The 27,989-nt window shown below is 41.5% G+C and overlaps 1 protein-coding gene across 1 annotated transcript in view; it reads right to left on the reverse strand.

The window, feature by feature from the left end:
* Positions 1–27,989, reverse strand: part of LOC132832943 (uncharacterized) — an 84,261-nt gene that overhangs the window by 44,714 nt on the left and 11,558 nt on the right. Inside the window, exons 5-8 of the mRNA XM_060851186.1 lie at positions 27,293–27,412; positions 20,079–20,105; positions 18,000–18,026; positions 15,604–16,127 (exon numbers count right to left, since the gene is read on the reverse strand). Of these exons, the coding sequence (XP_060707169.1) occupies positions 15,604–16,127; positions 18,000–18,026; positions 20,079–20,105; positions 27,293–27,412 (698 nt within the window). The remainder of the gene's footprint in view (positions 1–15,603; positions 16,128–17,999; positions 18,027–20,078; positions 20,106–27,292; positions 27,413–27,989) is intronic.

The raw sequence follows: 27,989 nt of genomic DNA on the forward strand, positions 1-27,989 counted from the left end.
GAGGGTTGGCTCTGAGATAAGGTGGGGGAAGAGGAAATGAGGAAGCTGGTGAAATCCACATTGATATTGTGTGGTTGAAGCGTCCTGAGGCGGAAGATGAGACGTTCTTCCTCCAGGCATCGGCTGGTAAGGGTTTGGCTTTTGCTTTTCCAGCACCACACTCTCCACTCTGATCTCCAACATCTGCAGGCCTCACTTTCTCTTCCCTGCACATCTCTATGACTCTAAGTAATAAACCAGCTAAAACAAGATAGCTATGCGATCTCGGCATTCTGTGGAAGAAAATCGCTTTTTTACACAAAATGTTGTATCAAAAATTGGATATGTAATGGACAGCGAAGAGGGTTAACTCAGATTACAACAGGATCTTAACCAGATGGGCCAATGGGCCGAGAGGTGGCAGATGGAGTTTAATTCAGATAAATGTGAGGTGCTGCATTTTGGGAAAGCAAATCTTAGCAGGACTTACACACTTAATGGTAAGGTCCTCGGGAGTGTTGCTGAACAAAGAGATCTTGGAGTGCAGGTTCATAGCTCCTTGAAAGTGGAGTCGCAGGTAGATAGGATAGTGAAGAAGGTGTTTGGTATGCGTTCCTTTATTGGACAGAGTATTGAGTACAGTAGTTGGGAGGTCATGTTGTGGCTGTACAGGACATTGGTTAAGCCACTGTTGGAATATTGCATGCAATTCTGGTCTCCCTCCTATTGGAAAGATGTTATGAAACTTGAAAGATTTCAGAAAAGATTTACAAGGATGTTGCCAAGGTTGGAGGATTTGAACTATAGGGAGAGGCTAAACAGGCTGGGGCTATTTTACCTGGAGTGTTGGAGGCTGAAGGGTGATCATTAAGAGGTTTACAAAATTAAGGGGCATGGATAGGATAAATAGGCAAAGTCTTTTCCCTGTGGTCGGGGATTCCAGAACTAGAGGGCATAGGTTTAGGGTGAGAGGGGAAAGATATAAAAGAGACTTAAGGGACAACATTTTCACATAAAGGGTGGTACATGTATGGAATGAGCTGCCAGAGGAAGTGGTGGAGGCTGGCACAATTGCAACATTTGAGAGGCATTTGGATGGGTATATGAATAGAAAGGTTTTGGAGGGATATGGGTCGGGTGCTGGCAGGTGGGACTAGATTGGGTTGGGATATCTGGTCAGCATGGACGGGTTGGACCTAAGGGTCTGTTTCCATGCTGTACATCTATGACTCTAATTCTGCTGAAAATAATTTGTTCTTAATTGTGTTATCATTCAAACACATCTTCGTCCAATGAAAACAATCTCTTTATTGTTCTATGTGAAGTGACATCAAATCGAGAGGCGATTTCTATGTGTGTTTACATTTAATGTTTGCATGAATGTTTAACAAGGTTTACTTGAATGGCGATCAAATACATTGAAATGTGAAAATGAGACAAATTGAACGGTGTTGTTCAGTAAACAGCAGAAAACAAGATGTGATCCAATATTGAGAGCAGAGGTTTGAAATGTTTCGCGCTTGCCTCTGTATATGGAGCCAACTAAAGAAGTGCCAGTGATAATTGATCGTTCAAACACCGAGTTTCCTGGTAATCATTTCATGGCAATATCCTACTTCAGGAACTTTAGGAAATGACGTTTTTCCTTTAAAAATACTGCGGAAGAATGCTTCCCAGAGGTGAGCCAGCAGAGATATTGCACATGAATTGCAGCCATTTCCCCAAAGGAACACGGAGAAACATCCCGGAATTTGAACTAATTTACTGGAGCAAGGAACAGCCCGAGGCGGGGGACTGGAGCAAGTTTCCCATCCAGTATCACAGAGACTGAGGCGGACACAGGAGGAATCACTGAGCACAGAATTATTCAGCACACAGAGACACCATTCAACTCGTCAGTTCCATAAAGCTGGGGGTGGGGGTGGGGGACAGACGATGCTCACTTTTCCATCCTCTCTGTATCTATGTTCTGTTTCTATTCTGCAGATTGTCTAATTCCCTTCCCAAAGCTACAGTTAAATCTGCCTTCACCACTCTCTCCGGCAATGCGTTCCCCATCCCAGCCACTCGCTGAAGTGGAAACATTACTTCAATCTCCCTTGAACCAGTTCACAACCGCCTTCATTCAGTGTCATCTCGTTTTTGACCCTTCCCCCAATTGGAACAGCTTCTCTCTATCTACTCCGTCAGAATCTCTTGTGATTTTTGAACACTTTAATCAAACATTCCCTCGACCATCTCCCCTGCAGGGAAAACCACTCCAGCTTCTCCAATCTCTCCCTGGCACGGAGGTCCCACACCATTCGGTCAGTCTTAATACTCTCTGCATTCTCCCGAGGTTTTCCTATCCTCCTCAAAACCTGTTGCCCAGAATTGAACACAAAACTTTGATTAAGGCTGGAACAATTAAGCCTTGCTATGTTTCTACTGAACATACCCAGGATTTATGTTTCCACGTTAACTACACCTGTTCCTTCGCGATTATCCTTATATCCACCCTGCCTGCCTCTCAGTCACTGTATCCCTCCTCAATCCTCTTTACTGTTACCTTGATAGCGCCTGGAGAATGTACCACTTACTCACTCTGTGCATTAAATTTCATTGACCACGTCTCCACCCATTCCCTATCACCTTATCCTCTTTAAATCCAGGATTACAGTCCTTAATCCTTCCTGTTTTCTTGTCGCTTCGCAATGGTTTGAAATTATTTGCTGCGCATCGGTTCCTGTAAACGCCGAGACGCGGGGATCCTAACCCTAATTGTTGCAGAACATCATCTTATTCTTTCCTCCAACAGCTCTCTGCTCCTGAAGTCAACCCACTTTCTCGTCATGCGTATTCCCCCATTTTCCGTTGTTAGCTTCGTTTAGAAATAACTCGAGCAAACCTTTTGTCAAAGGGTGAGTTAGACTCGAAACGTCAGCTCTTTTCTCTCCTTACAGATGCTGCCAGACCTGCTGAGATTTTCCAGCATTTTCTCTTTTGATTTCAGATTCCAGCATCCGCAGTAATTTGCTTTTAGCCGGAATAACTATATTTATTGATGTTTCCCGATACAGAGTGAGATCGAAGCCTTAACCAGCAAGGACAAGAGAAGAAAAATACCAATCACCAACCGGAGCCATTCCTCCCATTGACCAATCAGGTCGAACCCTCTTCCTGTCTTCACCAATCCCCACTTTACCTGCCTGCCCCCGCCATCCCCATTATCTGCAGCTCCACCTACACCCATCCCCAATCCTGATCAAGGGCTCACCCGAAACATCGCCATCTCCACCTCCTGATGCTGCCGAGCTTGCTGTGTTCTTCCAGCCTCCTGCCTACTTTCATTTCCATATCAGCAGAGATGGGCTATGAGTAAGATTACTGTGGAAGTTACATATAGAAATAGCAAAGATGCGTCAAATATACAACGTACACTGACTTCATAAATTCTCATGAAAAGACGAGCCTACAAATGATTAATGTCTTGCCTTTTCTTCACAATTACCGACAGGTCTGACAGATATTAGCAGGAAAGATTCCAAACTATCACTGTATTTCTAACAGATGAAAGGCTTAACAGACAATCAATTTTTCAATGTATAACTTCAGTTACATCACACTGTAGATTTTTGCTATAAATTCTGTGTTACGATTGAGCCCTCCACTATCACCTGATGAAAGAGCGTCGCTCCGAAAGTTAGTGCTTCCAATTAAACCTGTTGGACTATAACCTGGTGTTGTGTGATTTTTTAACTTTGTACACCCCAGTCCAACACCGGCATCTCCAAATCATAGATATTACCAGATTATTTGGCTTGTGAGACCAGTCAGTTAGGACCCAATGGAAGGGCTGGGAAAAGAGGAAGTCAGATTTTCTACATCGTGATGGCAGTAAAAAGAAATCAGCATTTCATTTTTAAACATCAGCAATTTACAATATTTCTCAATGCTTTGAGCATAGTTCAAGGAGATTTCACTGCAGTCCCAATTCAGCTTGGGAAATCGCCATCTGGTCAATTGAGTTGTACCCCATACAGAGCACCAGCACAGGGTAGAAAGTAGCGTTCATTGTGGACGCTCCTCAATCTCAGCTCAACTCTTCTTCTGAAAGTATTGGCTCTGAAACAACACAGCTGAACTTAGCTGTGACTTCGCCTGGGTGACCCGAAGAGTGACAAATGATAGCAACTAGAATAGGATGGGTTCTCGAGAAAAGAATAAAATGTGGGATAACCACAGAGGGCTATTCTAAATTATGGGGAGCCTGGATATAGAGCGATAGAGATGTTTAGCACAGAAACAGACTATTTTGTCCCAACTTGCCCTTGCCAACTCAACTAATCCCACTTGCAAGCATTTGACCCATGTCCCTGTAAACCCTTCCTATTCTTGAACCTACTGGAACTGAACCAGCCTCCACTACTTCCTCTGGCATCTCATTCCTTACACACCCTTTAGAACCCTTTTGTATCTTTCCCCTCTCACTTTAAATCTATGGCCTCTAGTTTTGGACTTCCCTAATTTGAGAAAAAGACCTTGGTTATTCACCCAATCCATACCCCTCATAATTTTTTAAACATCTATAAGGTCATCCCTCAGCCTCTGACACACCAGAGAACATGGCCCCTGCCTATTCAGCCTCTTCCCTATCGCTTAAATCCTGCAATCCTAGCAACATTTTTGTAAATCTTTTCTGATTTAAAACTTCAAAACATCTTTCCTGTAGCAGGGAGACCAGAATTGAATGCAGTATTCCAAAAGTTACTGAACCAATGCCCTGTACAACACTATCTCCCAACTCCTACACTTAATGCACTGACCAATGAAGGCAAGTGTACCAACCACCTTCTTCACTACACCATCTATCCGTGACTACCATAAACAGAATGTTTGCAGATTTAGGGGTTTGGGGATCAGAATGAATGATTGTCACCAAGAACAGGAAACTGAGAAGAAGTATTTTTACACAGAGTTCTATTAACATACGGAATACTTTGACACACAGAGGAATTGGGGGCAAACATCACTGATGCATTTAAGGAGAAAGTCCATTAAACGTGAAGGAGAAAGGTGTCAAAGAATTTAATAAACAAAAAATAACAAAAAACTGGATGCTAGAAACCCAACTCAAAAACAGAAAGTGCTGGAGAAACTTAACAGGTCTGGCAGTATCTGTGCAGAGAAAACAGGGTTAACTTTAGATCAAATGAAGCTTCTTCAGAACTGATTGTAGCTCAGAAAAATTTGGTATATCTGCTGAAGATGTAAAGGGGGAGATAGAACCCAGAGATACTGCACAACCATTGGGCACACAAAGGAATCAATAACATTCAGCCTGGGAGAACCAATAGCTGCTAATGAGGACCGTTACTAGCAGACAGTGGTTGGTTGGGTAGCTGCTGATGTGATAACAAGGCCTCGTAAGGGGGCATTTGGGAGAAGGACATGGAATAAGGTCCTCTGGCCCTAAACCTATGGAACTTGATCCTGATGGACTGTACAGTTTCTCAGTGCTTAGCTCTACTGCCTCACTGTCCAATGGGCCTGCATTTCATTCCAGCCTTGGATGACTGTCTGTGTGGAGTTTTTATAGCCTCCCTGTAGCTGCATGAGTTTCCATCAGGTTCTCTGTTTTCCTCCCACAGTCCAATGATGTGCAACTTAGGTGGATTGACCATGGTGTTCATGGAATGTGGGTGAGGTGCTGGGTCTGGGTGGGATAGAATCAATAGGTTAAATAGCCTTGTTCCATAATGTAGGGATTCTATGTATATGAAGACTGCAAAGTTCCCACGCGGGGCTGTTCCTTGAGCTTTCACTGAGCTTTGCTAAAGCACTGCAGCAGATTGGAGACTGAGATGTTGATTAGGGAACATGGTGGTGTGTTGAAATGGGAAGCAACTAAATGCTCAGGGTCTTGTTTACAGAAAAAAACATAGGTGTTTGATAAAGTAGTTGCCCAATCTGCACTTCATCTCCCCAACACAGAGGAGACCACATTGTGAGCAGTGAGTACAGTAGACTGTATAGAGTCAACTACAACATTTAAAAGATTTTTGGATAAGTACATGAATAAGAAATGTTTGGAGGGTAATGTGCCAGAGGCAGGCAGGTGGGACTAGTGTAGTTTGTGACTATATTTGGCATGGACTTATTGAACGGAAGGATCTGTTTCTATGTTGTATGATTCTAAATCACTACTTCACCTGGAAGGTGTGTCTGGAGCTTTGGATAGTGAGGAGGGAGAAAGTAAACAGACTGGTGTTATACGTTCTGCATTGGCATGGAAAGGTGCTGTGGGGAGGTACTGAGAGTGGAACAGTGGTCTAGGATGTCCTGTAGGAAATGGCCCCTGAGGAAGGCTGACAACTGAGGACAGGAGAATATGTATCTGGTGGTGGCATCTCACTGGATGTGGCAGAAATGGTGGCTACTAATCCATTGAATGTGGATGCTGGTAGGCTGGTAAGTAAGGACCAGGAGGACACGATCGCTGAGAGGGGATGAGGACCATAGTCTGGGAGATGGATCTGATAGGACTCTGTTAACCATGGTGGTAGGGAATCCTTGGCTGAGGAAGAAGGTGGACATTTCAGACACTCCCTTGTCGAAACTTGCATCGTCTGAACAGATATGACTGAGGCAGAACTGGGAAATGTAATGAAATCTTTATAGAAAATGGGTGTGAGGATGTATAGTCCAGGTAACTGTGGGAATCAGTATTAAACTGACTACTGGATTTAGGTGGTCAGCCTATCTCCAGAAATGGAAGCAGAGATGTCAAGAAAGGGAAGAAATTGGAAGTGAAATTGATAAAGTTTTCAAACAGTGAAACAGCATTGATTATATTATCCATGTATCTGAGAAAATGTTGTGGGTGGGGTCAGAGTACATAGAACATAGAACATAGAAAAATACAGCGCAGTACAGGCCCTTCGGCCCTCAATGTTGCGCCGATCCAAGGCCACCTAACCTACACTAGCCCACTTTCCTCCATATGCCTATCCAATGCCCGTTTAAATGCCCATAAAGAGGGAGAGTCCACCACTGTTACTGGCAGGACATAACATGAACTCACGACTCGCTGAGTAGAGAATCTACCCCTAACATCAGTCCTATACCTACCACCCCTTAATTTAAAGCTATGCCCCCTCGTAATAGCTGACTCCGTACATGGAAAAACTGGAATGTGGGACTGGAACAGGATCTTTACCCTACAAAGAGACACGCTTAACTCAGGCCCATGCAGGTACCCAATGGCCAGCCCTCTGACCTGTAGAAAATGGGAGCAGTTAAAGGCAAAGTTGTTCAGAGTGAGGACTGACTTGGCCAAGGGGAGGAGGCTGGGGGTGGATGGGGACAGTTCAGGCCTTTTTTGCAGGAAGAAGAGGAGAGCCCCAAGACCATCCTGTTGGGGGTTGGACATGGGAAGGGATTGCCTAGCTACTGTTTTGTCTCTCTCTCTAGGCTCCACCTCCATCTATCATTTACTCCTCGTAACCCCCGCACACCCCCCCCCCCCACCGACTACCTTGTCCTCAGTGTAACTACCAGCCTTTCCCAGCCCACACTCAATCCTGAAGAAAGGTCACTGAACCCAAAAAGTTAACTTTGCTTTCTGTCCACAGATGCTGCCAGACAGGCTGAGTTTCTCTAAAAATTTCTGTTTTAGAGAAGAATTTTTGATGGAAGGGGCAGTCTCAGAAACAGTATAAGTACCAACATGGACATGAAGAGAGTTTTTGTAGTCCAGTAATGGTGTCCATGCCTCTGAGACAGGAGGCCCACGTTCAAGTTCCATCTACTCTAGATCAGTGCTGTACATTTCTTACACATTGAAAAAATACTTAGAAAGAGGCAAAACGCCTTTCTTAAAAATGTTCTGTAAATTATATTTAATACTCTGCAATATGATTCCATCCTGGAAGATTCTTACAATCCCTGCCAGTTAACCTAGAAAATGGCTGGCATTTTACAGTCTAAGTACTTAACGCTTACCTTTGCTCTCCAAACATCCTCACCTCTCTACCTCATTTTTAATGTCATTGTGCAACATGGTGATTTGGGGAAGGGTCTTCCTAAGTTAACAGAACTTGTGAACTGAGTGGGGTTCTGGAATGTAATGGTAGGGTCTCAGAGTTTGTTGTCAGAGGCAGACTGGCGTAAAGTCACTGTTATGTTCAGACTGATTGTCAGGTGGAAGTGTTATATGACACAGGCAAAGCGGTCAACATGCAATTAAATGTGCTCTGAAATATCTAATCCAAGAGCACAGGCATTAGCAAAAAAAAGTTTTAACTTGAAGACTGTATCCTGGTGTTTGAAAGAGCCTTAAACCTTTGTTGGTTCTGATTCTGAGCTATGAAATTCACTGAGCTTTCTACAGCTCACTATTACTATCTTCTGACTGAAATCGGTTCGACAATTAACAGTCAGAGTCATAGAGATGTACAGCACGGAAACAGACCATTTGGACCAACTTGTCCATGCTGACCAGATATCCCAATCCAACTAGTCCCACCTGCCAGCACCTGGCCCACATCCCTCCAAACCCTCCTAATCATATACCCATCCAAAGGTAGAAGACATGTTACAATTGTACCAGCTTCCGCCAATTCCTCTGGCAGCTCATTCCATGTACCACCCTCTGCGTGAAAACGTTGCCCCTTCTATATCTTTCCCCTCTCATCCTAAACCTAAGTCCTCTTCTGGACTCCCCAACCTTAGGGAAAAGACCTTGTCTATTTATCCTATCCATGCTCCTCATGATTTTACAAACCTCTATAAAGTTACCCCTCAGCCTCCGACACTCCAGGAAAAACAGTTCTAGCCTATGCAACCTCTCCCTATAGCTCAAAGCCTCCAACTCTGGCAAAACCTTGTAAATCTTTTCTGAATCCTTTCAAGTTTTACATCTTTCCAATAGGAAGGAGACCAGACTTGCACGCAATATTCCCAGAAAGCATACCAAATAATCTTCACTATCCTATCTACCTGCGACTCCATTGTCAAGGAGCTATGAACCTGCACTCCAAGGTCTCTTTGTTCTGCAACACACCCTTGGACCTTACCATTAAGTGTATAAGTCCCGCTAAGATTTGCTTTCCCAAAATGCAGCACCTTGCATTTATCTAAATGAAACTTCATCAGCCACTTCTCAGCCCATTGACCCATCTGATCAAGATTCAGTTGTAATCTGAGGTAATCTTCTTTGCTGTGCACTACACCTCCAATTTTGGTGTCATCTGCAAATTCACTAACTATACTTCTTATGCTCACATCCAAATCATTTACATAAATGATGAAAAGTAGTGGACCCAGCACCGATCCTTGTGGCACTCCACTGGTCACAGGCCTTCAGTCTGAAAAACAACCTTCCACCACCACCCTCTGTCTTCTACCTTTGAGCCAGTTCTGTATCCAAATGGCTAGTTCTCCCTGTATTCCATGACGGAATGTTGGCCCTTGCGGAAAAGCAGCATTGGTCAGTCAGCCACACGTTTGACCCCTTTCCCTCCCTGGTCTCATGGTGCACCTTTGTTTTTCATTTTTCCTTCTGTTCCACTCATTCCTATCTCCAGAATATCACCGATCTCCATCACCACCTCATGCCCAGTACCTTCCTCTGCTATCATCCAAATTTGAATCTCAATGCTTTTCTCAGTGAGTTCCCATGTTTGACTTTCACTGACAGGGTCACACTGGGAGGCAGAGTGGAGCTGCTCAGTAAAGCGATCACTTCATTGTTATCTCTGGTCAGATCCAACAATGTTTCTGAAACACAATAGGATGTTCTGTGAGAGGGTGGGAGGTTCAATGCAGTGTTTATCTGAGTGAGGGGAATTGAACGCGGTACAGTGCCATTTGTAGGAGGAAGGGAAATTGGATGTGGTACAGTGTGTGAGGGCAGAGAGCTGGATGAGGTAATATCTATGTAAGGGTGGGAAATTAGACTGATGTGCTGGATGGGGTTATGGGTGACGTATATTGTGTTTGCAACCTATCTAACTCCTCATCCTCTCTCAATGCCTGTCTGATAATGTGGGTCATTGGAAGATGTAGTGAGTGAGTGCAAGAAAGACAAAGGTTCAGGAATTGGACAGGATTATGTCTATGTGAGAGATGACAAAATTGGATAGTGTATTATGTGCATACAGGAGGGTGGAGAACTGAGTGACATAGTGTGAGGGTAGGGACTGGAAGGTATTCAGTGCCTGCATGCAAGAGGGTTGGGACTTAGCTAGTGTACAGTTTTTGTACACTTAGGTTGTAATTTTATATTGGTTGTCGGTATCAAAGTAAACTCGTCAGTCAGACACACTTACGTGTACTCAAACCTATTAATATAGATTGCTCTATATCTTGCAGACAGAAATAACACATGCTTGTTTCAAATTTTCAAAATAAGCAATTTCTCATTTCTCACGGTAGCACCTTGACCAATTCAAGCCAATTTGCCTGATTTAGAATTAAATAAATCTTGGCAGATAGCAATAAATAGAATCTAACTGGTGCCTTTTGCATTCAACTTCTTATGCCCGAAACATCGGTTCTCCTGCTCCTTTGATGCTGCCTGACCTGCTGCACTTTTCTCGCAACACATTTTTCAGTTCATTCAACTTCTTTACCAATCAGAATCCACTTGCAAAACAATTAGCTTTCTCTTCTTGTCCAATAAAAATGATGTTCCCTTTTATATTGGTATTTTTGTAAATCCCATTAATCCTCAAAACCCTTCGTAAATTGAAAAAGGAAACAAAGCAGCTTTTGTACAATATCCAAAACACACAGGGTACAGTTCTCCACACCCAGTACAGTAACAAAAACATCATTCATAGAATACTCATACTGGCATCCCTTACTGAGCACCTTAGAAACTAGAACATAGAAAAGTACAGCACAGAACAGGCCCTTTGGTCCACGATGTTGTGCCTAGGATTAATCCTAATGTAAAATAAAATAACAACCTACACACCTCTCAATTCACTGCTATCCATGTGCATGTCCAGCAGTTGCTTAAATGTTCCTTATGACTCTGCTTCCACCATCACTGCTGGCAACACATTCCATACATTCACAACTCTCTGCGTAAAGAACCTTCCTCTGATGTCCCCTCTATACTTTTCTCCTCATATCTTAAAACTACGATCCCTCGTGCCAGTCAATTCTGCCCTGGGGAAAAGTCTCTGCTATTGACTATCTATTCCTCTCATTATCTTGTATACCTCAATCATGTCACCTCTCTTCCTCCTTCTTTCCAGAGAGAAAAGTCCAAGCTTAGTCAACCTCTCTTCATAAGACAAGCCCTCCAGTCCAGGCAGCATCCTGGTAAACCTTCTTTGCACCCTCTCCAAAGATCTGTATCTTTCCTATAGTTGGGTGACCAGAACTGGACACAATACTCCAAGTGTGGTCTCACCAGGGACTTGCAGATTTGTAGCAAAACCTCATGGCTCTTAAACTCGATTCCCCCTGTTAATGAAAGCCAAAACACCATATGCTTTCTTAACACCTCTATCTATTTGGGTGGCAGCTTTGAGGGATCTATGTACTTGAACACCAAGATCCCTCTGTTCCTCCACACTGCCAAGAATTCTGTCTTTAATCCTATATTCAGCATTCGAGTCTGGCCTTCCAAAATGCATCACTTCACATTTATCCAGGTTGAACTCCATCTGCCATTTCTCAGCCCAGCTCTGCATCCTGTCTATGTCATGCTGCAGCCTGCAATAATCCTCAATACTATCAACGTCACCTCCAGCCTTTGTGTCATCTGCAAATTTACTAACCCATCCCTCAATCTCCTCAGCCAAGTCATTTGTAAAAACTACAAAGAGCAGAGACCCAAGAACAGAGCCCTGCGGGACCCCACTCAACACTGACCTCCAGGCAGAATACTTTCCATTGACAACCTTTATTGCCTTTACTGCATTTTGTTTAAAAACACACATGCAAGACTTCAGCTGATCGGAAACTAACTAGTTCTTCGCTCTAAAAAATTTTCTTCTTTCTCCTCTTCTTCTCAGAAGCACTACTCTGTGATCTCCAGAGGACTAACACAGCTAAAAGTCTGTCAGTTATATATATATTTGCCTTATAACTAAGCAAAATTAAGAACCCCAACCAATGTTCAAGACCCCAGCACGTACTATATTAGGTCACAAACTAACTAAAATAAACAGAATCCCTTTAATGCACAAATTCACACTCTCTGTAGCCAGAGATATCTGTAAGTTAATATATTAATGTTAGACACACAGAAATACCTATCAATTTCTCACTCAAAAACCAGACACAAGATACACCCCAAATATCATTAATAAAAATGTAATTGCCACAGAATACACAGGATGCAAAGTGAGAATTTAGAACAGCAGAAGAAATAGCACCTCCAGACGGGGAATGTGAATTGGTTGTATTACGAACTAAAGCAGAGAGTAATGAAGGAAGGAGAGATGATTCCTTAAACAAATTTAGCAAATATACGGAGGATTAACACAAGCCCTTCACTGATCTCATTCAATTAACAGCATACAAGCTTATTTTTAGTAGAAAACAATTTAATTTTGCAACATTCCCATTATAATTAAAGTTATTAATACACAAAATAAAAACAAAATCAACAGTGACATACAGTAAATGACATAAAATAAAGAAAGATACTGCAATTGTGAGAGCAGTGATTTAGAGTTTACCTGTCAAAAGACAACAAAGCAAATTTTTAAAAAAGTAACGTTTAATAATAGTTTGATCAGAAAATGTAAACAAAATATACAGATGCAGAGAATCTCAAATATCTTTTAAAAAAACACTGCTGGTACATTCTCATAAGAATTTATAATGGGACAATGTAAATATTAAAAACATTGATCCTTTGCATTTTCTCTTCACAGATACTGACTCTGTTGGTACTTACAACTAGAAGTTTCTGTTTATTATATTCACCAAATTGCAAATGAGTTCTAATACTTATGAAATGATGTATGAAATGGAGAGAGTAAGGCAAAAAGAGGAGAAATAACTTTTTCACTATACGGCAGTGGTTTTGTTTCATTAGTTCACAATATTTCTCAATATGTTGAGATCTGCAAAGGAGATTTCACTTCAGCTTCTAAGGTGCATTGTTTGGACTTGGGGATCACCCTGAGGGGAAAGCAGCATTCCCTGTGGCCAGTAAGCTGACCATGAGCACCATTAGTTGTTCTTTTTTAAGAACGCAAAAACTGAAGTAGAAGTAGGAGTAAACCTTGGCCCTTTGAGCCTGTCACTTAATACAATCATGGCTGATCTTCTACCTCAACCAACCCCTGCCACTGCCCTCTTCCCATATTGTTCATTTCTGAGAGATAAAAAAAAGTTATCATTTCAGTCTTGAATTTGCTTCAACAATAGAACATTCATTACTATAATTTTAAGCTGACCTCAATAAGAAGTATTTGAGGTGAACCAGGTTAACCATGCATGTCTGAAAGAAATGGAGAAATGAAAAGAGATATTGATGGGCTTGGATGAAAAGGGGAGAAAGGGAAGCTCATGTGAAGCATAAACACCAGCACCGGCAGTAATAAAGTTTGAAGCCAGCTCCAGAAATGGCATCTAGTTTTTAAATTAGCTACATTTGAGTCATCTTCAGTTTGTAGTTCAATAAAGTCGAGCTACATTCTTGTCACTTGGTGAAAAGGTAAAAACATGAAGGTTTATACAGAATAGCATAGAGTCATAGAGATGCGCAACATGGAAAGAGACCCTTCGGTCCAATTCATCCTGGCCAACCAGATATCCCAACCCAATCTAGTCCCACCTGCCAGCACTCAGCCCATATCCCTCCAAACTCTTCCTATTCATGTACCCATCCAAATGCCTTTTAAGTATTGTAATTGTACCAGCCTCCAACACAACCTCTGGCAGCTTATTCCATACACGCACCATCCTCTGAGTAGAAAAGTTGCCCCTCAGGTCTCTTTTATATCTTTCCCCTCTTACCCGAAACCTATGCCCTCTAGATCTGGACTCCCTCATCCCAGGGACAAGACTTTGTCTATTTACCCTATCCACCCTCCACATGATTATATAAACCTCTATAAAGGTCACCCCTCAGCCTTGTCGCTTCACGGAAAACAGCTCTAGCCTATTCAACCTTTCCCTACAACTCAAATCCTCCAAACTTGGCAATATACTGGTAAATCTTTTCTGAACCTTTCAAGTTTCACAACATCTTTCCGATAGGAAGGAGACCAGAACTGCACGCAATAGTCCAAAAGTGGCTGAACTAATGTCCTGTACAGCCGCAACATGACCTCCCAACTCCTGTACTCAACACTCTGATCAATAAAGGAAAGTATACCAAACGCCTTCTTCATTATTCTATCTACCTGCAACTCTACTTTCAAGGAGTTATGAACCTGCACTCCAAGGTCTCTTTGTTCAGCAACACTCCTTAGGACCTAGGACCTTTAACAAGTATACAAACTAGTCATGAAAACCAATGAAATGCGGTCTTTAAATCTAGAGGACTAGAACATGAGAAAGTCATGTCATACTTCAGCTATATAAAGTTCAGGTTAGAACAGACTTGCAGTGCTCTGACTGCTTCTAAGTGTCAAGGTGGATTTCAAGGCTTAACATATAAGCAAGAAAAATACAAATGAGGGCTGCATTCCCTGGAAATATGTTGGATAAAGTGGGGTTTGGTTCAAGGAATGTAATAAGTAAAAAAGAAATCTGGAAGAAACTTTTTCTATCAGTAGGAGAGGCTAGGACAAAGTGGCAAGATCTTAAAACAGATCACTTAGGAGTGAAATTAGGAAACATGCAAAGGACAGAAGTTTGGAAGTTTCTCACTGATGACAGCTGGTGCTAAATCAGTTATAGACAAATCAGCATTCTCTTCTCATGCAACATAAATGTTGGTTTTCCCTTTGAAAAGATATTCATGCAAATTCCCCTGGTGAGCGCAAGTCAGAATATTTTGTCTAAATATGTTTTTTTCAGCACTATTCAAATTTTGTATGAATGGATTTTTGTTTTCCAATGTTTTAAGGGATTTTGTGCAAAGACAAATATTTGGAAATTCAAACAGCAGAGCAATCTTGACCTGAATGGATAGTTAAAAATCACACAACACCAGGTTATAGTCCAACAGGTTTAATTAGAAGTACACTAGCTTTTGGAGCGACGCTCCTTCATCAGGCACAATCACCTGATGAAGGAGCATCGCTCCAAAAACTAGTTCTTCCAATTAAACCTGTTGGACTATAACCTGGTGTTGTGTGATTTTTAACTTTGTACACCCCAGTCCAACATCAGCATCTCCAAATCATGAATGGATAGTAGTATTCTTGCGGGCTGAACGGCCTTCTTATTTCTAGGTACACTGCTTTATATAATTATCTGTTATGTGATAAACACATTATCAGTTCATGAGTCATGTTGATTGAATGGGATAAAATTAAACATAACAAGGAACCAAATTAGTGAAACATATTGTCCATTATCAGATGCCTGATATTCAACTTTACTCAAGTTAATGAAAGTTAATATCAGGTCACATAGAATAAATGTCCAAAGCAATACCATCACTTTTACATTCCTGCCATGTCCAATTTGCAAGTTAAAGTATGGGCTTCAATATTTCAATACTCTCGAACCTTTCTTTGAATTGGGACAGATTTTCAGACTTGTATTTTCTGAAGTTTGCAATATTGGATGAAGTTTTTGTGGGAATTTGATTTTATTAAAAGTGTAGAGATGAGATTTTGTGTCTGCATTGAAAAATGAAACTGACTGAGACCCATAACTGAGATAAACACCAATCTTCTTTGGTACATCACCAAGAGATTGACGAGGACTGTTGGAGGTATTCACGACCAGATTATTTCCCAGCCATCCAATGGTCCAGAATCCATTCTCAGGTTTCAGTTCAATCTCTTCCTCCCAACACACAGAGTCTGAAACGACGCCCAGATTCCACTCGCCTTTCCCAATCACCTCCACTTCCCAGTAATGTCTCCCTGATGTGAATCCTTCTGTTCCCAGCACACAGGACCGGTCGTTAAGCCCCTTCTCAGCATTAGGTTGACTTTCCCCAGTCCATCTTACACTCTTCAGATCCTCAGACACCTCAACTTCTTGATAGTCGGTTTTCTTTACCAATGTTACAGAGGCTATGAGAGGAAATAGCAAAATTAAAGAGATTCACTTAAAGCTAGAGACAGATATCTTCACGATTTAGACATTAAATAAATCCATCAAATCCCAATAAAGTTTGAGGATTCCCGTTTTGATAAGTTTCCATATATTGTACTTCCTCTGACTGGAATCCTTCCATCTCAGTCCCATGGATATGGTATTTTCAATGCTTTCATCAATTCTGGTGTTCCCAGCGGATTTCCAGTTGGAGAAAGAAAGGGATTGTCCCAAAATGAAGAAATGATTCTTTAACAGCAGCAAACTATTGATTATTCCACAGGGCAGATCACAACCACTCAGAGACTGACTGGGGTGGGCAGGGGTGAGGGAGCAAAAGGAGAGTTATTCAAATCAATTACAAAATCACAAAGTTGATGGACTGCAGAAGGAGGCCATCATGTCTGCACTGACTGTTTGAATTAATATTTCACTTAGTGACATAATCTTGCTTTCTCCCCATAACTTGCCCATAATACTTTTTTATGATAACAATCAAATACAGTTTGAAATGCTTAAAAATGGAACAGAAAAGGTTCATGAGGATAATGTTGTACATAGACTTTCAAAAGGCATTTGGCAAAGTATCACACAATGGAGTGGTGAGAAGAATTATAGCTCATGGAATAATAAAGGGACAGAAGGAACATGGATACAAAATTAGCTGAATAATAGGAAACAGACAGTGACAGTCATTGGATATTTTTCATGTTGGAGGAAGGTATGCCACAGAGTTATTGGGGATTGGCACTGGGATCTTTGCTTTTCCTGATATATATTAATCATCTGGGTTTTGGTGTGTAGGGGACAGCTTCAAATTTGAAGAGTTATATGAACTTTGTAAGCATTGTAAACTGTGAGGAGCACAGTATAAAATTTTCAAAAGGACGTAGACAAGTTGATGGATTGAGCAGAGAGATGACAAATGAATAAGGACAAGGAGATTGCGCTGAACGAATGAAAGGTATTTGTTAGACTTCAGGTACAATATTGTGTACAATTCTGAGTGCCATAGAGGTATGTGAACACATTGGAGAGTGTCTAAAAAGGACTTATGAAAATGGTTCCAGGAATGAGAAACTTCCATTGAGGACAGATTTGAGAGATTGGGGTTGTTCTCATTTGGAAGAAGAAAGCTAAGAGGAGATTTGATAGATGTTTTCAAAGTTAAGAGGTATGGATCGATAAACATTTTCCATTTGTAAAAGGATTAAGGTGAGACAGCAGTGACATAAAGTGATTTGCAAAACTAGTAAATGTGATGTGACAAAATATTTTTCATATAACATATGGTTTGCCTACAGAATGTAGTGTGTGCAAGTGTAATAGAGAGTCAGATACAGCAATCAAGAGGTCATTAGGGGAATGTTTGAATAGAAACTACATTAAAAAGCACTGAATAAAGGCACGAGAATGGCATTAAGTCATAATAGTTACTGAAGGGACCATAAAGACATGATGGGCCAAATGGCCACATTCTACACCATAACAATTTTCTGTGACCGTTCGTGGCTTTCCTGCCTCTAAATTACTCCAGTCCTGTATAACTCTCCAATGTCTCTACATTATTTTAATTCTCACCTCTGGTGGCTTTGACTTCAGATGCCTCAGCCCTTATTTTTGGAATTCTGAAATTGCTCCAACTGGAAATGTTTCCCTAACAAACAATAATGCTGATCTAACAACATCTTTGACTAAGCTTTTGGTCATCTAACCTAATACTTTTTCATGTAGTTCTACATCAATTTTTCTATGATAACAGTCTTGTGAAATAACTGGACATTTTCAACTGTAAAAGGTGCTTTTTAAGTGCAAGATGCTGTAGTTTTGCATTGTGGGTTTATACTTACGATAATTGATTTCCATGTTTTTATAACCTGCAAATATAAAACAAAATGTCATTTCAGTGCACCACATTTCTCATCTATTGTACAATCAAATCACTCAATTGTACAGTTAAAAATTAGGAATCAAGGGTGCTCTCCATTCATCAGTCTGCACTGAAATCTCAGTCAGGTTGGAGAAGAAACATATATGGAGACCATGATGGAATTTAAATGATAGTCAGTGGTACTATACTGTTCACTTATTTCAGGGCAGATCTGCTTATGGGCAAACACTCTTCGCTGTCCAATTTTCTTGTATTCATGGAGTCCAGCATAGATAATGACCCCAACTGCAAGAACAGGGAGTGATAAATTGCAATATTACAGCTGACAACATATTGAGCATTGAAATTTGCATTATGTCACAGTAGGTCTCTTAAACTCAGGAAACGGAAACCTTTCCTTTCCTGGAAATTCTGATGAAAGGCTTATGGCCAAAACATTGATTCTCCTGTTCCTCGAATGTTGCCTGACCTGCTGCGCTTTTCCAGCACCTCACTCTCAACTTGGATCTCCAGCATTGACAGTGCTCACTTTCTTCTGGAAATCGTAGGCCAGATTTTCCAAGGAATGGTAATCTCATATAATCACTCTCTGTAGAATTAAGACCCTCTGACCTGCCTTTTTCGGTCACAGTATTTATATGGTTAATCATGTTCATTTTCTGGTCAACAGTATCCCCAAGATGTTGATAGTGGGGAGAATTCAGGGATAGTAATGCCACTAAATGTCAAGTGGTGATAGCTAGACTTTTGTTGTTGGAAATGGTCATTGCCTGGCATTTGTGTCCTGTTAAAGTCACTTAAAACCCTCTTCACAATGAACCATATTACCAATTATTACGTCATCTGGAAGTTTTGATAATTGTACAATAGTTCTAACATCGAACCTTTGTATCAGCATTCTTTATATGGATCTTTCCCAGAAATAACCTTTAACATTGTTAAAGTGACTCAATCTCCCACCTCCTGCCTTCAAACATGTCAAACTTCTTGAACTTGAACCTCCTTGACCTGTTCTCCATATTAAAGGGGACACGAAAACATCAGGCAAATATCCCAGCTATTGTTGAAGTCTTTAAGACAAAAACATGGCTCATGGCTAGAAAGGAGAGTTTGTGCCTCGTATATATTAAACAACACCTCCTTCCCTCCCCTCCACACTCCCAAGATGGTACTTCCACTTGATGCCACCAACATCCATGCGGTGCCCACTATGAACATTCTCATGAATTTTGCTGGGGTCTCCAATCCATGCCTGACCAAAATAGCCGGACTTGCCTTCAAGTCCATTATCCATATTTTTTATTCCTGAGGATTGCTCATATCCCTGGTGGTTGAAAGAAATAGATTTTTTTTACTCACAAATCATTAAGGCTGCCCAACATAGTGTCTGTTAGGCAGTACATTTTAAAGAAGGCAAGGTGCTAACTGACTTATACAGTGCATGAGAAATATTCCCTGATCCAGTCACCCTGGAATGTTCATTCTGTTTCCATTCCAATTAACCACTTTCTATTGATGCATGACACGTTTAATGCCATGGTGGTGAAGTGAGGCACAAGTCTCCAGTGCAACTGTGTGCACATGCCATAATTTCCTCAAGGAAGTTGTATCTTTGCCAGAGAACATACACCTTGCAGAAATTCATGTTAACTTGCTTTGATTATTCCAAAACCTTTGTAGTATTAATTTTTATTCAATATTACAAACTCAAGAAGCTGACACAATACCCTCAGCCCAATTAATTGTTTTGATCATTTTGAATTGAGCATTTCAATCCCGTCATTCTCCAGTAAAACTTTCTTGTCCATTGTTGTTCAGAAGTCTGTAATCAGAGCCAATGTTATTTTCCAACGTCTCTAAGCTTTCCAAGATGACACCATCAGAATGGAGTGCTTCTCCTGTGAATTCTATTGCTGTCCATATTCATAAAAATGTTCAATATTATGGAAGTAAAATTCCAAGTAACAAAAATATAGTTTTCTGATTTTAATCTTCATAAATCATGGAATTTCTGGAATGATTCAGAAATATCTCTTACCTTCCAAAATGCAAAACAGTTGCAGCTCTGAAAGTCAAGAACATAGTGAAGTATTATTGAGAGAGGTTCCACAGAACTGTCACACCCTTTACAATAATGAGCACTAATTCAGCATTCAAGTCACTTTTCACGTATATGGAATTACAGAGGAACCTTGATTATCCAAATACCACAGAAATATTACATGAAAGACGTGTGTCCAACACTGATTGTGTCTTTTGTTTACAGTGATTAAAAGTGCTGCCAAGAACAGTCTTGGACTGATGGGAGTGACTGATCTCCTGCCCTCTTTCTGTGTCTCCCCACACTTTCCCTGGAGTTCTACACATATACCTAAACTCCTCTTCCCCAGATAATCTCTCCAACATTATCCTGTACAGAGCAAAGATGGAACCTGTCAAAAAGTTGCAGTAAAAAGTTGTGTGTGTGAGTTTGTGTGCGCGCCCATGTGGGTATTTGGAGACTCACCCCCTAAAGGCAGTTGCAGCAGCAGCTGCAGTCTTGTTGGTGTCCAGTCCGGTTGCCCCAGAGAGGGGCACAGGGGCAGATGGGGGGGCAGTGTTGGGGCGGGCAGAGGGCAGTGTTGGGCGGGGGTAGGTGTTGGACAGGGTTGGGAGCAGTGTTGGATGGGGTTGGGGGATGACGGGGGCTCGTGCGTGCTATGATGCTGGCTTATCTCCAGAACAGGAAGCAGATTTTACAGAAAACTCCGTGCCCCAGAGGAAAGGCATTGAATCGATTAACCAAATAATCAATTATCCAAACGAAATAGTGACTGCCCATCTCATTGGGATAATCGAGGTTCCTCTGGGTTTATGGAACTAGTTTCAAAGACAAATAACAGCAACTCTAAACAACTGGATTATGTTTTAAACTTCTACCACAGAATCCATACAGTGCAGAAAGAGGTTGATCAGCCCATTGTGTCCACACTCTGTAAAGTATTCCATCCACCCCCTGTACTACAGCCAGTCCATCTAACCTGCACATCTTTGGACTGTGGGAGGAAGCTGAGCATTTGGCAGAAACGGCAGCAGACACCAACAAAATGTACAAACTCCACACAGGCAGTCACTCAAACTGGAATCAAACACGTGTCCCTGGCACTGTGAGGCAGCAGTGCTAACCACTCAAAGTTTGATTACATTTTGACTGAAGGACAAATTTGCATTTATATCACATCTTTCATAAGGTCAGAATTTCCAAGTTACTCGAAAACCACTATCAAAGGATGGTCAGAACTGCTATGAAGTAATTACACATTTTGCAAACAGGCTGGGTATAATTTTATTTCATACCAATTGCTCTCTTCATAACTAAATAGGAACTAAGTGTCATGCAGAAATAAAATGGGACACAGAGCTGGTGACACAAATGTGTTTCCATTTGTCTAAGACATTGTAACAGTGTATGGTTGTGGTGCCCTGACCATTTCTCATTGAAAGGAAATTCAAAAGTTCGCCAATATGCATTTTAACACACTCCAAATTTGATCTGAATTTTACAATTTCTAATCTCCAGCTTCATGCTCCACTGTCCTTTATATGCATCCTTTGGGAAACACCATAAGATGCTTGCTTGATATGAAAGGCAACAAGGTCAATGGTGCATTGTGGGAAGTCTGTCCTTTACTGATTCGCTGGATATCGAAGTGTGTCTGGGAAAATTAACAAACCGTGAAATGCACAACTTTTCTTGGAGGAACCTGATAAGAAACAGATAAGTGAATGTTCTTAACTGTGGCTGACAGAAAGTCTGCAGCAGTGAGGTCTTTCTTGATTATATGTTGTATTGAGATATGTCTCTTGATTAAATGTAAAAATATAAGCCATAAGTATTAAGTTATCCTGTAGCAGCGTTTTGCAGAATAAGACAGTGCTATTTTCTGGGTCTGTAGATTGAAAAAAGCAAAAATAGTGTTTAGTAGAGAGATATGCTCTTCTTGTCAGATCTGGGATTTTAGGGAGAGTTTATGGTTACTGAGGATGAAATCTGCAATAAATGCCGTTGGTTGTGAATCCCATCAGATCAAATGGATCAGTTGGCAAGACAATTAGAAGCAATGAGGAATTTACAAGGGCAAGGCGGTGTGATGGATGGCAGTTATAGGAAGGGGGAAAAGTTGCAGGTACAGTCACAAAGATGGGTTAGCTCCAGGAAAGGTAAGAGAGTAGGCAGGTAGCGCAAGAGTCTTTTGTGGCTATCACAACTTCCAACAAGTATGCTGCTTTGGAAAATGTAAGAAGTGGTGGATTCTCAGGGGAATGTACCATGAAGAGCCAGGTTTCTGGTATTGAGACTGGCTCTAATGCAATGAGGGGTTTGTTTGGTTTCAAGAGATCAATTGTGTTCGGGACTCTCTAGTCCAAGGCACAGGCAGACATTTCTGTGGCCAGCAGCGAAACATCAGAATGGAGTGTTGCTTCTCTGGTGCCAGGATCCAGGATGTCTCAGAGAGGGTGCAGAATGTTCTCAAGGGGGAGAGAGAGAGAGAGAGACAAGCAGGAGGTCATTGTACACATGGTACCAATGACATAGGAAAGGAAAAGGATGAGATTCTGAAGGGAGAATAGAAAATACTAGGCAGCAACTTAAAAAGAGGTCCTCGATGATAGGCTCACCTGGATTACTACTGGTGCTGTGAGCTAGTGAGGGCAGGAATAGGAGGATAGAGCAGATGAATGCATGGTTGAGGAGCTGGTCTATGAGAGAAGGATTCACATTATTAGATCATTGGAATCTGTTCTGGGGTAGACGTGATCTGCACAAGAAGGAGGGATTGTACTTGAATTGGAAGGGGATTAATATATTGGCAGGGAGATTTGCTACAGCTGTTCGAGAGGATTTAAACTATTAAGGTGGGGGGATAGGACCCAGGAAGCTAGTGAGGAAAGAGATCAATCGGAGACTGGTACAATTGAGAACAGGAGCGAACCAAACAGTCAGGGCAGGCAGGGACAAGGTAGGACTAATAAATTAAATTGCATTTATTTCAATGCAAGAGACCTAACAAGGAAGACAGATGAACTCAGGGCATAGTTAGGAACATGGGACTGGGATATCATACCAATTACAGAAACATGGCTCAGGGATGGATAGGACTGGCAGCTTAATGTTCCAGGATACAAATGCCAAAGGAAGGATAGAAAGAGAAACGAGAGAGGAGGGGGCATGGCGTTTTTGAAAAGGGATAGCATTACAGGTGTACTGAGGGAGGATGTTCCCTGAAATACATCCAGGGAAGTTATTTGAGTGGAACTGAGAAATACGAAAGGGATGATTATCTTATTGGGATTGTATTATAGACCCCCTAGTTGTCAGAGGAAAATTGAGAAACAGATTTGTAAGGAGATCTCAGTTATCTGTAAGAATAATAGGGTAGTTATGGCCGGGGATTTTAACTTTCCAAACATAGACCTGGATTGCCATAGTGTTAAAGGTTTAGATGGTGAGGAATTTGTTAAGTGTGTACAATACAATTTTCTGATTCAGTATGTGGATGTAGCTACTAGAGAAGGTGCAAAACTTGACCTACTCTTGGGAAATAAGGCAGGGCAGATGACTGAGATGTCAGTGGGGGAGCACTTTGGGGCCAGCGATCATAATTCTATTAGATTTAAAATAGTGATGGAAAAGGATAGACCAGATCTAAAAGTTGAAGTTTTAAACTGGAAGAAGGCTAATTATGACAGTATTAGGCAAGAACTTTCAAAAGCTAATTAAGGGCAGATGTTCGCAGGTAAAGGGATGGCTGGAAAATGGGAAGCCTTCAGAAATGAGATAACAAGAATCCAGAGACAGTATATTCCTGTTAGGGTGAAAGGAAAGGTTGGTAGGTGTAGGGAATGCTGGATGACTAAAGAAATTGAATGTTTGGTTAAGAAAAAGAAGGAAGCATATGTTAGGTATGGACAGGAGAGATCAGATGAATCCTTAGAAGAGTATAAAGGCAGTAGGAGTATACTTAAGAGGGAAATCAGGAGGGCAAAAAGGGGACATGAGATAGCTTTGGCAAATAGAGTTAAAGAGAATCCAAAGGGTTTTTACAAATACATTAAGGACAAAAGGCTAACTAGGAAGAGAATAGGGCCCCTCAAATATCAGCAAAGCAGCCTTTGGGTGGAACTGCAGGAGATGGAGGAGGTACTAACTGAGTATTTTGTATCAGTGTTTACTGTGAAAAAAGACATGGAAGGCAGGGAATGTAGGGAAATAGATGGTGACATCTTGAAAAATGTCCATATTACAGAGGAGGAAGTGCTGGATGTCTTGAAACGCATAAAAGTGGATAAATCCCCAGGACCTGGTCAGGTGTACCCTAGAACTCTGTGGGAAGCTAGGGAAGTGATTGCTGGGCCCATTGTTGAGATATTTGTATCATCAATAATCACAGGTGAGGTGCTGGAAGACTGGAGGTTGGCTAACGTGGTGCCACTATTTAAGAAGTGTGACAAAGACACGCCAGGGAACTATAGACCAGTGAGCCTGACATCGGTGGTTGGCAAGTTTATGGAGAGAATCCTGAGGGATAAGATGTACATGTGTTTGGAAAGGCAAGGACTGATTAGGGATAGTTAACATGGCTTTATGCATGGAAAATCCTGTCTCACAAACTTGATTGATTTTTTTTGAAGAAGTAATAAAGAAGATTGATGAGGGCAGAGCAGTAGATGTGACCTATATGGACTTCAGTAAGGCATTCGACAAGGCTCCCCATGGGATACTGGTTATCAAGGTTAGATCTCATGGAATGCAGGGAGAACTAATCATTTTATACAGAACTGGCTCAAATGTAGAAGACAGACAGCGGTGGTGAAGGGTTATTTTTCAGACTGGAGACCTGTGACCAGTGGAGTGCCACAAGGATTGGTGCTGGGCCCTCTACTTTTCATCATTTATATAAATGATTTGGATGTGAGCATAAGGGGTACTTAAGTAAGTTTGCATTGACACCAAAATTGGAGGTGTAGTGGACAGTGAAGAAGGTTACCTCAGATTACAATGGGATCTTGATCAGATGGGCCAATGGGACTGAGAACTGGCAGTTGGAGTTGAATTTAGATCAATGTGAGGTGCTGCATTTTGGGAAAGCAAAACTTAGCAGGATTTATACACTTAATGGTAAGGTTCTGGGGTGTGTTGCTGAACAAAAAGAGCTTGGAGTGCAGGTTCACAGCTCCTTGAAAGTGGATAATGAAGAAGGCATTTGGTATGCTGTCCTTTACTGATCAAAGTATTGAGTACAGGAGTTGGGAGGTCATGTTGTGGCTGTACAGGACATTGGCTAGGCCACTGATGGAATATTGCGTATAAGTCTGGTCTCTCTCCTATTGGAAAGATGTTGTGAAACTTGAAAAGTTTCAGAAAAGATTTACAAGGATGTTGCCAGAGTGGAGGGTTTGAGCTATAGGGAAAGATTGAATAGGCTGGAGTTATTTTCCTTGGAGCATCGGAGGCTGAGGGGTGAACTTATAGAGGTTTATAAAACCATGAGTGGCATGGATAGGATAAATAGACAAAGTCTCTTCCCTGGAGTGGGGAATTCCAGAACTAGAGGGCATAGATTTAGGGTGAGAGGGGAAAGATATACAAAAGACCTGAGAGGTAATTCTTTCACGCAGAGGGTGGTACATGTATAGAATGAGCTGCCAGAGGATGTGGTGGAGGCCAGTACGACTGCAACATTTAAGAGGCATCTAGATGGGTTCATGAATAGGAACTGTTTGGAGGGATATGAGCAGGGTGCTGGCAGGTGCAACTAGATTGGGTTGGGATATCTGGTCAGCATAGACGAGTTGGATCGAAGGGTCAGTTTCTGTATTGTACATCTCTATGACTCTATGATTCTAACATTCCCAAAGGACAGTTCCATCTAAAAGTGCTGAAAATATTCAGCTGATCAGACAGCATCAGTGGAAGGAATACTAAAGTTAAAATTTCAGGTCAATCAGCTTTCCTTAGAGCCTGGGTAAGGAGCTAAACTGGCCAGTATTTGTTCTGATCATGTAGTGTAGGATAAATGTTGAAACAGAGGGGGTAGGATTGGTTTCAGAATGTTTCAGTTGGACAGTTTGTTGATGAAAATGTCCTGAAGTCTCACTCAAAGAAGAAATACAGTTAAGTTGTGAAAATGAGAGCATCCTTTTCAACTGGAGTGAACTGGCTGCCACCCTACAATTCGGATCATTGAAGATCCACATTACTGTAAATAATTTCTGAATCCGTCTGTTCAGAGATGCTATTATACACCTCTAGAGCAGGTGAGACTCCTGTCTCAGGAGGTAGGGAGCTTAAAAATGTGTTGCTGGAAAAGCGCAGCAGGTCAGGCAGCATCAAAGGAGCAGGAAAATCGATGTTTCGGCCATAAGCCCTTCTTCAGGCAAGATTCTTGAAGAAGGGTTTATGCCCAACACGTCGATGCTCCTGCTCCATTGCTGCTGCCTGACCTGCTGTGTTTTTTCAGCAACACATTTTTAAGCTCTGATCTCCAGCATCTGCAGTCCTCACTTTCTCCTCAGGTGGTAGGGACACTACCACTGCAACACAAGCTCCACTCCATGTTGTTGTATTTATTTTCCTGGACAATCTATTCAGAGATGTTATGACACGCCTCTGGGGCAGGAGAGACTTGAACTTGGGCCTCCTGGTTCAGAGGTAGGGACACTACCACACAAGCACTCCTCCACATTGTTGTATATTAGCCATATGAAACTGCTTCATCCGTTGCTCTAACCTTTGAGATATCTTATTCATACAGGTGTAATCCAAGTCAGACCGTGCATAACTAGAATCAAGAGCGACCTACTCAGTGCCTTTCATGAGGTCACATGATATACAGTGAGAAAGGATCAGATTAGAGTAGCTTTAATTCCATGGGATGATTTTGAGTTGCTCCGTGAGCTCCATGATATCAGAGCCAGAGAAAAACATACCAGGTGATCTTCTCTTCATTCACATAGTATAATAATAATCAGATGTGAAGGTGTGTCAGACACAACAGGAGGAGTGCAGTATAATGTGGTTGGGGAAACAAAACAGATGGAACTACATTTGTCATTCATTATACCATAAGCAGAAACAGAATTATCATGAAATCAATATCTCTAGCCTCGTATCTGGACCTATGTCCAATAACACAACAAGGCTGTTACTTATGCAGCATTTTAAACAGTCTTTTTATTGGAATAATACTGAATTGCAAGTTGTGCTCCTACCTTTGATCCTTTTACGTTTTCTTCTATGGAACATTATTTCAAGAATGATAATGATAATCACAAGGGCTGCGAACACCCAGAAAACTATCAGCCACACATTGACCTTGGGAAAGAATATTTCTAGAAAATAAAACAAAAATAGAATCAATAGAATAAAAGACTTAGTAGAAGGCTCATGTCACTCCATTCACTCCACCCAATAATTCCTGAAGACCAAAGACACTAAGATAGAGGAGGATGAAATAATGGTCTCCTTTGATGTGACAGCCCTGCTCACATCCATCAGCATCAACCTGGCCAAGGAAACACTGACTACACTATTAGAAGATCCAAAGACACTTACACCAACTACATCAGCAAGGAGAATATCATCAAGCTAGTGGGCCTATGCCTTTCAACCCACTTCACCTTCAACAACAAAACCTACAGATAAACCAACGGAACACACATGGGATCTCCAATATCAGGGTTCTTAGCAGAGGCAGTAATGCACAGACTCGAACAAACAGCTCTGCCAACCATTCAACCCAAACTTTGGGTTCGCTACATGGATGACATCTTTGTCATCACTAATAAAACAAAATTAGTAGAAAGCTTCAAGACCATCAATAATATGCTTACTGGCATAACATTCACTAAAGAGGAGGTAAATAACAACAAACTACCATCCTAGATGTCACAGTAGAGCGAACAACCA

Source organism: Hemiscyllium ocellatum, chromosome 35, assembly GCF_020745735.1.
Source record: "Hemiscyllium ocellatum isolate sHemOce1 chromosome 35, sHemOce1.pat.X.cur, whole genome shotgun sequence".
Lineage (NCBI taxonomy): Eukaryota > Metazoa > Chordata > Chondrichthyes > Orectolobiformes > Hemiscylliidae > Hemiscyllium > Hemiscyllium ocellatum.